At 44.0% G+C, this 10000-nt stretch overlaps 1 protein-coding gene across 1 annotated transcript in view; it reads left to right on the top strand.

Annotated features, from left to right (window-relative positions):
• Positions 1-10000, top strand: part of cilp (cartilage intermediate layer protein, nucleotide pyrophosphohydrolase) — a 92437-nt gene that overhangs the window by 31272 nt on the left and 51165 nt on the right. Inside the window, exons 3-4 of the mRNA XM_063189507.1 lie at positions 1326-1373; positions 7574-7849. Of these exons, the coding sequence (XP_063045577.1) occupies positions 1326-1373; positions 7574-7849 (324 nt within the window). The remainder of the gene's footprint in view (positions 1-1325; positions 1374-7573; positions 7850-10000) is intronic.

Genomic DNA, 10000 nt, shown 5'->3' on the forward strand with positions numbered 1-10000 from the left:
CAATGGAACCTCTCCCTCTCTACTCTCTCTGGTATGACTCTGTTGATGGAAACAATAACAACGGCACTGCGTATGACCAACTGAACAATTAAGTCATGGGAAATCATGGGTAAGCAGTTAGGGTGTCAGACTTGTAGCCCAAAGGTTGTCGGTTCGACTCCCGACCCACCAGGTTGGTGGGGAGAGTAACTAACCAGTTCTCTACTTCATCCTCTGAGTGATCCATGACTGACCGTGCGAACACACCGCCGGCGTTGAAAGAGCTACAACGCTGCTGACTCCTGCTTGGAAAGCACAGGTCAGGGGCGTTGAACGCGACAAACCCTGAAGCCTTCGACCAGGAATCTCGACGAACCAAAGCTTGTGTTTAGAAAAATGTGAACATTCCATTGGCTGATGCCTGCTGGTGCCGAGCTCATTACATATTTTCAGATGAAGTTCAACTTTTGACGCCCTTGGCTTTTGACGCTTTTGACGCCCTCGGCTCTAGAAACGCTTTTGCAGTTTTTAACGCTTCTGCCACCTGCTCTCCCATACAAAGTGAATTACTTCCAGCTCTTTCCACGCGTTCAGCACCCGCGGTGTGATCGCGTCATGAGGTACAAAGAGCATAGCATCCTGCCTCACAGCTCTACCTTCGGGTGCCATGTGGAGCTGAACCCCTTGCACGGGTTAGGCATAATTGCAATTTCGTTGTGTGCAGTGAGCACTGTGTGCTGTGGGGTGCTGTGTCACAATGACAGTGGGAGTTTCCCAGGTGGGCTTTAAATATCTTTCTAGCTCCAAGAGTTTCGGTTCTGGATAATACCATTGATTGTATATTAGAACTGGATAATACGTATGTATGTATGACTTAGATGAGATTCTGCATACATACTGGATCATTTCTCATCTCTGTATCTTGAAAATGTTCATATAGGTTGGAGCAGAGAAAAGATGTCCTCTTCTTTTAGGGTGTAGTAAATAGTGTATAACTGAAAAGTAAGAAGAGGTTGCACCATACATGTATCAGTTTTTTTTAATTACACAGTCACGTTCCGGCATTTTGCCCCCTCAGTGTAGAGGAAACGTGATAGAAACATGCCATAACATGTCATTACATAACACTGACTGTTTATGAATGGCTTTATAGCATGTGTAATGTAATGTATTGTACACAGGAGCGTGTTTATGAATGGCCCATGACAAGTGTAGCCTATTGTGTTGTGTTTTCACAGGAGCATGTTCATGAATGACTTAATAACATTGTGCACTGTAATGTGTTTTCACAGGAGCATGTTCATGAATGACTTAATAACATTGTGCACTGTAATGTGTTTTCACAGGAGCATGGAGGAGGGATATTCTCTCACCACGGGGACCCTATGTGGAAGGTGAGGCGATGTACAGCAGGCCTAATATGTTCACAATACAGCAGGGCTATTCAAATGGCGGCCCTGGGGCCAGATGCGGCCCTTGGATGGCAAGGTTCTGGCCCCCCAAAGCACCTTAAAATACAGTAACCTTTTTTTGGAATTTAGAGATAAAAGTATGGGTTCCGTATCGAGCTGAAACGGGACACGGGACGTTAAAATGCAGGAAATTACATCTAAGAAATGCAAAACTTTCCCCCAGACCCCCAACTCAATGAACTGTCCCGTATTTTTTTCATTGACAGTCGGCAACCACAAAACATACGTATAATCCGGCCCCTTTACTGGGAGGAATTTGAAAAACTGGCCCTCATTGACATTTAATTGAATACCCCTGCAATACAGTATAGTTTACCATAATGTACAGTAATATAGTGTACAATACTGTATGTCTTTGAGGATCACTCATGTTACCCAAAGTGTTTTAGATTTAAGTAACTGGGCTTTTTCTTGGAGCCATTTCGAGACATTTCGTTTGGTTTCTCATCATAAGAGCTTCAGCCAGTTCCTGGTTAAATAAGAAGGAAACACCAAACACAAAATACACCGAATATTATGTAACACCAAATACTTAAAAGATCACTCCCTACCCCCATTTGACACATGTCACATGTTAAGGGTTTTTTTTACCATTGTCAACAGACTGGTCTGTTCTAAACTGGGCTCCACTTTATTTTAATAGGCCCTGTCATCTTAAGGTGCACTGTTCTAACAACAATCTATGTAATAGCAAGCATGTCACATTATGTACTTCCATTGTGCTTTAGTTTCATGGGAAGAGTGAGGGATAGATGTGTCATGTCAGCTACACTGTAAATACATGTTCATACAGGTAGGTAGCAGGGCTTGACATTCACTTTTTTGCTTGCCGGCCACTGTGGCTAGTGGTTTTCCCGAGTCACTAGCCATCCAGCTATTCTACTAGCCACATTTTTTTTTTTATCATGACGCTTTACATATAACCTCAGAACAGGAGGTGCTTCAAGAATATGAGTGCATGGCTTTCTACATGGAGATAAAACAAACACATAGAAACTGAGTAACTGAGCATTGTCTTGAACTTAAATACAAACAATTGATACACAAGGGGCAAAGTGCAGAATATACGCCATTCTGATATGTCATACCATAAAATAAGCTACCTGCCAAATTGGCTAGTGACACTGAAATTGTTACCAGCCTTAGCCAAGTTTTACCAGCATTTGGCCGGTTGGCAGGTGCCAGTGTCAAGCCCTGGTAGGTAGGTACACTAAAAAGAAAAAAGTTACCAGAAGTCTTTGTCATCGGAAGCTCTATGTTGTAAGCAGAATTGAGGCACGGAAAACAATTGGACCTGGGTGTGACCATAACATTTCAAAAAGAACCTTTTGGGCTATACAATGGCAATAACGATAGAAGTAAAATGTTATGTGCAGTCGAAATTACAATTTTAAATTTCAGACACTTGACACACATATTCGAGTGCTCAACAATCTGACAAAGCTCCTACCATGGCCGTAGCCACATATGAGGTAAGGGAGGTCCGGACCTCCCTTATTTTTAAAGAAAATAATATTTTTCATACATGAAAAACAGGATCTTCTCCTTTGTCCGCCATTTTGAATTTCCAGAAATCTTTTCAGCTGCAAAACATACTGTAAACTGTGGTCATACTAGTAAATATTAGTTCATTATTTAGCAAATGAAAAGACCAAAAATGGCAAAAGACAGCATAGTTTCAATGAGCAACATAGTTACAATAGATACTCCGGGCAACATCCTACACAGTGCACCTTTAAAAAATTTCTGGCGCGCTGCGAGTGCACTATGGACCTCCCTTATTTCAAATTCCTGGCTACGGCCATTGGTCCTACCACATGGAGTCGAGTCCATGACGACAACGTGTGGTCATAATATTTTTTATTATAAATGTTTTGCCCTTGAAGCCATGACTTACATTTATATCCATTTTCTGATTAACGAAAAATACTGTCTGTCTTTGTCTTGGGGTTAAAAAAAAAAGTTATATTAAGGCCTATCTTTATGAAACGTGTACATTTTATGTTTTATGAAACATGTTTCAACCCAGAGGGGCCTTTAGGTTTCTGTTTCCTGACCTTTAGATTACCTGTAGGTCTGTGGGCAAACGAACGACCTAATGGAGGGACACACACACACACGTACGTGCACACACACGCGCGCACGCACACATACACACACACAGACACACACATGTACACACACACACACACGCACACGCGCGCACACACACATACACACACTCAGTCTCACACACACACGCGCGCGCACACACACACACACACACACACACACACACATATACACACACACACACCACACACACACACACACACACACACACACACACACGCACATTCTCACACACACACACGTGCGCACACGCACGCACACACACGCACACACAAACACACACACAAAGAATGACACACACACATGTTTGACTATAATACAGTAGTAGATCACCAGACAGAGAGGTATCATTTACTCAGACCTTTTAAACTGTCACTGCAGTGAAGAATAACTGGGCCGTAGCCCGCGGCACTGTCGAACATTTCGCTGCCCATAAAAGGATATCATATTGCACCCCCCTCCAGCGAAACTACACAGCCCAATTAATTACTCTAATGTCCTCCATTATGTTTCCCTGATGGGGGTTCTTGTCGTGTCAGTGGATCAGGGGCTCTTTCATTTAAACCATTTTATTTGAAGTCCTCTCCCACCCTCCTCCTCCTCTAACCCTCTTCCTCCCTCTCCTGCCTGCCACCATCTCTTCGCTGTCCTTTAGTTACATTTCCATAGCTATTCGGGTTATCCTTTAGCATCTGATCTTGCATGTGATGTTTCCCTGATGGGGCAATTATCAGTATGTGGGCTCTAACCCTTCCTCTCCTCTGATGTCTGTCGCCCAGTGTTAGATCTTTTTTTTGTCGTCTCCTCACTGGCCCTTAGTCAGGCACAAAAGGCCCAAAAAATATACACTTAAAACGCGTTTTCATAGCTATTCTTGTCGTGTCAGTGGATCATGGGCTCTTTCATTTAAACTCTTTTATTTAAAGTCCAGCTACCACCCCCCACCATCCTATAAACCTTCCTCTCCTGCCTGGCTGCCACCCTGGTCTTTTTTTTTCATCTCTTGGCTGGCCCTTAAAAAAGGCCAAAAAATATACACTTAAAATGCGTTTTCATCCCCCCCCCCCCCCCCCCAACTACTTTCCCTGTGTCTGTCTGTCTGTGTTTGCTCTTTTTTTAGGTCATCTCCTCTCTAGCCCTTAGTTTCATAGCTATTTGGGTTATCCTTTAGCACTTGATCTCACCATTATAACAATTTTAATAATAATAATAATAATAATAATAATAATAATAATAATAATAAAAAATACATTTCTTTTCTATAGCGCTTTTCATAGTTCTCAAAGTCGCTTATTGTGTTCTGCTGATGGTGCAGTTGTCAGTGCTCTTTCAATTAAATCCTTTTATTTAAGCCCCCCCCCCTCCTCTAACTCCTTCCTCTACTGCCTGTCGCCCTGTGTTAGTTTTTTTTGGTCATCTCTTCACTGTCATTTAGTGCCACAATGAAGGAACAAAACCTCCCACATAGCTATTTGTAGTATCCTTAAGCGTGTGCTCTTGCATGTGATGTTTCCCTGATGGGGCTGCTGTCAGCAAGCATGTGGACTCTATTATTTTATACATTTAAACTCCCCCTCTAACCCTCCTCTCATGACTGCCTTGTATTATATCTCTAATGTCAGCAATTATATTTTGTGCACAGAAAGCCTAAAAACTTATTTTAAAAACCCTCGTATGGCCCTTTTTATTTTTATCTCTTGACTGTCCTGGCTGTGTCATATCTCTTAATTTGCTTTCTTCTTCATGTGGTCCTACAGTCTTACAAAAAATCTCTTCATCTGGAGAACATGTGTGTGTGTGTGTGTGTGTGTGTGTGTGTGTGTGTGTGTGTGTGTGTGTGTGTGTGAGTGTGTGTGTGTGTGTGTGTGTGTGTGTGTGTGTGTGTGTGTTGTGTGTGTGTGTGTGTGTGTGTGTGTGTGTGTGTGTGTGTGTGTGTGTGTGTGTGTGTGTGTGTGTTTGTGTGTGTTTGTGTGTGTGTCTTGCCCTCCAGATATTGGCCTATATGGTAGGTATATATTTCCAGATGAATAGCTATTCAGGTCATTCAGGTATTCAGGTCACAGCTATTCAGATTATCCTGTAACACTCGATCAGATCTAATGTCCACCGTTATGTGTCCATGGTCGGTGTTTGGCTCTTTAAAGGTACAAGATTTTAAGTTGTTTATTTCCAGAATTCATGCTACCCATTCACTAATGTTACCTTTTTCATGAATACTTACCACCACCATAAAATTCTAAGTATTCATCATGACTGGAAAAATTGCACTTTTCATACTTGAAAAGGGGTATCTTCTCCATAGTCTGCCATTTTGAATTTCCAGAAATAGCCATTTTTAGCTGCAAAAATGACTATACTTGGGCCATACTAGAAAATATTAGTTCATTACCTAGTAAACTTTCATGAAAAGATCAAATTTGGCAATAGGCAGCCCAGTTTCAATGAGCAGCATAGTTGCAGTACCTTTTTTGACCATTTCCTGCACAGTGTACCTTTACAGTAATATAAAACTCTATATTTAGCATCTCTCCTAACCCTTCTCTTATAGCTGACCTGTAATAGGCCTATACTGTAGTGCCCCAATAAATGCATAAAAGCCCCCAAAATATCACCTGGTTTAACCCACTAAAACACAGCGTTATAGATTTGTTGTTACCAGGATGCCCGAGTCATAGTGCATTACTGAAGTCTAGAGATGTACAGGATCCAAGATCCGATTCCGGATCTGGCAGGATAATAGGGTTTTTCAGACTATCCGGATCCGGCAGGATCTTAAGCAGTGGATCCGGTATCCGGCAGTTACCTAAAAATCAGGATCTGGGGCATCTCTACTTTTTATGTAGGCTTTTTAGTCAGTCTTTCACAACCCCAATCGCTGCATGGAGTGAAAGCCCTTTGGAAGCGGTCGTTGAAGGCAGTGTGGCAGTAAGGCAATGAGTATTATATTTTAATACTTAATAGTTTGCGCCAACATAATAAAAAGGGCCCAAGTGTGCAAGGTGGCTATGTGTTTCAACCCTTTCGTAGGATCCGGTATCCGGTTCCGGATCCGGCAGGATCTTAAGCAGTGGATCCGGTATCCGGCAGGATCCTAAAAATCAGGATCCGGTGCATCCCTACTTAAGTCCCTGTGTAATGTCATAGTAGTGTAGTACTATGGTAATTAACCTGTTGATGCCGCTTACAGCGTGCCAGTGGTGGAAGACCGTGCATTATGGGGCTACAGTGGACCACCGTTATTCAATCAGTTATTTATTTGTGTTCACAGTACGGTGTGTGTGTGTTTCTCTCTGTCTGTGTGTGTGTAGATTCTGGAGGAGTATGAGTGGACCACCTGGTTTAATGTGGACCATCGTTATTCATATATATATGTGTGTGTGTGTGTGTGCGTGTGCGTGCGCGTGCGTGCGTGCGTGTGCGTGTGCGTGCGTGCGTGCGTGCGTGCGTGTGTGTGTGTGTGTGTGCGCGCGCGCGTGTGTTTCTGTCTGTCTGTGTGTGTGTGTGTAGATTCTGGAGGAGTATGAGTGGACCACCTGGTTTAATGTGGACCATAGTTATTCATATATGTGTGTGTGTGTGTGTGTGTGTGTGTGTGTGTGTGTGTGTGTGTGTGTGTGTGTGTGTGTGTGTGTGTGTGTGTGTGTGTGTGTGTGTGTGTGTGTGTGCGGGTGTGTGCGCGTGCGTGCGGGTGCGTGCGTGTGCGTGGGTGTGTGGGTGTGTGCGTGCGTGCGTGCGTGCGTGTGTGTGTGCGTGTGTGTGTGTGTGTGTGCGCGCGTGTGTGTTTCTCTTTGTATGTGTGTGTGTGTAGATTCTGGAGGAGTATGAGTGGACCACCTGGTTTAATGTGGACCATCGTTATTCATATAGGCCTATATATATATATATGTGTGTGTGTGTGTGTGTGTGTGTGTGTGTGTGTGTGTGTGTGTGTGTGTGTGTGTGTGTGTGTGTGTGTGTGTGTGTGTGTGTGTGTGTGTGTGTGTGTGTGTGTGTTTCTATAATCTATCTAGATCTGGAGGAGTATGAGTGGACCACCTGGTTCAACGTGGACCACCCGGGGGGGCGCGGCGACTACGAGCAGCTGGAGGCGATCCGCTTCTACTACCGGGCCCGCGTGTGTGCGGTGCCGGAGGCCATCGAGGCCCGCACCACCAACTGGGTCCCCGCCGCCAGCACCGGCGAGATCGTGCACACCGACAAGGCCATCGGGTTTTGGTGCATCAACGACGAGCAGCCCGCCGGGAAGAACTGCTCCAACTACGCGGTGCGGTTCCTGTGTACCAGAGGTGAGAGGAAAGATGGAGGGAGGGATGGAGAGGGAGAGAGGAGAGAGGGAGAGAGAGAGAGAGAGAGAGAGAGAGAGCGTGAGAGAGAGAGAGAGAGAGAGAAATTGATCCAACTACACTGTCCAGGTCCTGTGTCCAAGAGGTGAAAGGAGAGATGGAGGGAGGGATGGAGAGAGAGAGAGAGAGAGAGAGAGAGAGAGAGAGAGAGAGAGAGAGAGAGAGAGAGAGAAAATTGATCCAACTACACTGTCCAGGTCCTGTGTCCAAGAGGTGAAAGGAGAGATGGAGGTAGAGAAAGAGAGGGATGGACAGGAAGCGAGAGAAAGAGAGGGATGGACAGAGTATGAGAGAAAGAGGGATGGACAGAGTATGAGAGAAAGAGGGATGGACAGGAAGGGAGAGAAAGAGGGATGGACAGGAAGGGAGAGAAAGAGGGATGGACAGAGTATGAGAGAAAGAGGGATGGACAGGAAGGGAGAGAAAGAGGGATGGACAGGAAGGGAGAGAAAGAGAGGGTGCATAAAGACCCAGCAATGAGGTTCTGGTGCATCAAGGTTGCTCCAACTACGCCGTGCGGTTCCTGTGTCCCAGAGGTGAGAGGAGAGATGGAGGGAGGGATGGAGAGAGGGAGGAAGGAGAAATATGGAGAGAGAGAGAGAGAGAGAGAGAGAGAGAGAGAGAGAGAGAGAGAGAGATAACTGCTCCAACTACACCAGGGGTGTCAAACTCGTTTTGGTCCGGGGGCCGCATACAACCCATGTGGACCTCAAGCGGGCCGCATTAGTAACATCATCGCAAAAAATAAATAAATAAATAAAAACGTAAAGCAGAGGATTAGTGTTCAGTACTATCACGTTTTAAGTGTGTTGAATATGTAGAAAGCAATGCAATACTGATAATCCTATGCAAAATTTCCTTGACTTCATTCATTCATTGGCAACCGTCAATTAATGAGATATGGGACAGTTCATTTTGGCAGGGGGTCTGGGGTTTCCCCCAGAATTTTTTTAATTTCTTATATGTCATTTCCTGCATTTTCACGCATTCTAACATCCCGTTTCCAGTTTGAGCTTAATAGGAACCAATACAAATCCAATTATATTTATTATTTAATTACAACCAATACCAATACAATACGAATAAGAAGTATTAACATTTTATCTCTATATATGAGGTCTATATGAGCTTTATCAAATGCCTGTTACAGTACAAATTCACCATTTATAATAGAAGTGTGATGTGCACTTTACTACATATATATGTTATATATATTATATAGGCCTACAGTGTAACAGAGGGACCATTGGGTTAATGTCATGCAGGTCTCGATTTTGCCCCGAGGGCCGTAATTGCGCATTTCGGTTATTTCATTAAAAAAAAAAAAAAAGTAAAAAAAAAAAAAATTATTATTTTTTTTTTTTTTTTACATCCGGGCCGGATGGAACCCTCCCGCGGGCCGCATCGTATGTTTGACACCCCTGAACTACTCTGTCCGGTTCCTGTGCCTAAGAGGTGAGAGAAGAGATGAAGGGATGGAGAGAGAGAGGGATGGAGAAAGTAGAGAGGGTGATAGAAAGAGGGAAAGACAGGGTGGGACAGGGTGCATAAAGATCCAGCAGTGAGGTTCTGGTGTGTGAATGATGAACAACACCAGAAAACACCAGAAAAAGCTGCTCCAATTATGCTTTATTGGTAGAGGTGAACCTGTTTCTCTCCAGACCTGTGTGTGTAGCTCCGTAGCCCCCTAGTGGAGCTAAGCGGAACTACACTACACACATCTGGGAATCATGAGGATGCCTCAAGCTAGAAGATTGTTGGAGCATTTATTGTTTCAATATGAATGGCAGATCACATTGAGGAGTCACAGGAGAGATTATAGACTATATTGACTCTTTAGAGATAAACAGAAAACGTTTTTGAAGGAATTTGTTGGTGGCAAGGATGGACAAATGATAAATAAAGCCATACCCTCTGAATGCGAAGTCGACACGCGCTCTCCCAAGCCTGGTAGTGGGGGTCACGAAGCTGCTCGGAACCAGGGTTGCCAGATGATGCTGATGATTTCCAGCCCAAAAAAAATGCTCAAAACCCGCCTGGAAGTACAAAATCCCGCCCAATTCTATTGATTTCTATGGGCAAAATTGGGCGGGT

The sequence above is a fragment of the Engraulis encrasicolus genome, chromosome 23 (genome assembly GCF_034702125.1).
Source record: "Engraulis encrasicolus isolate BLACKSEA-1 chromosome 23, IST_EnEncr_1.0, whole genome shotgun sequence".
Taxonomy (NCBI): Eukaryota; Metazoa; Chordata; class Actinopteri; order Clupeiformes; family Engraulidae; genus Engraulis; species Engraulis encrasicolus.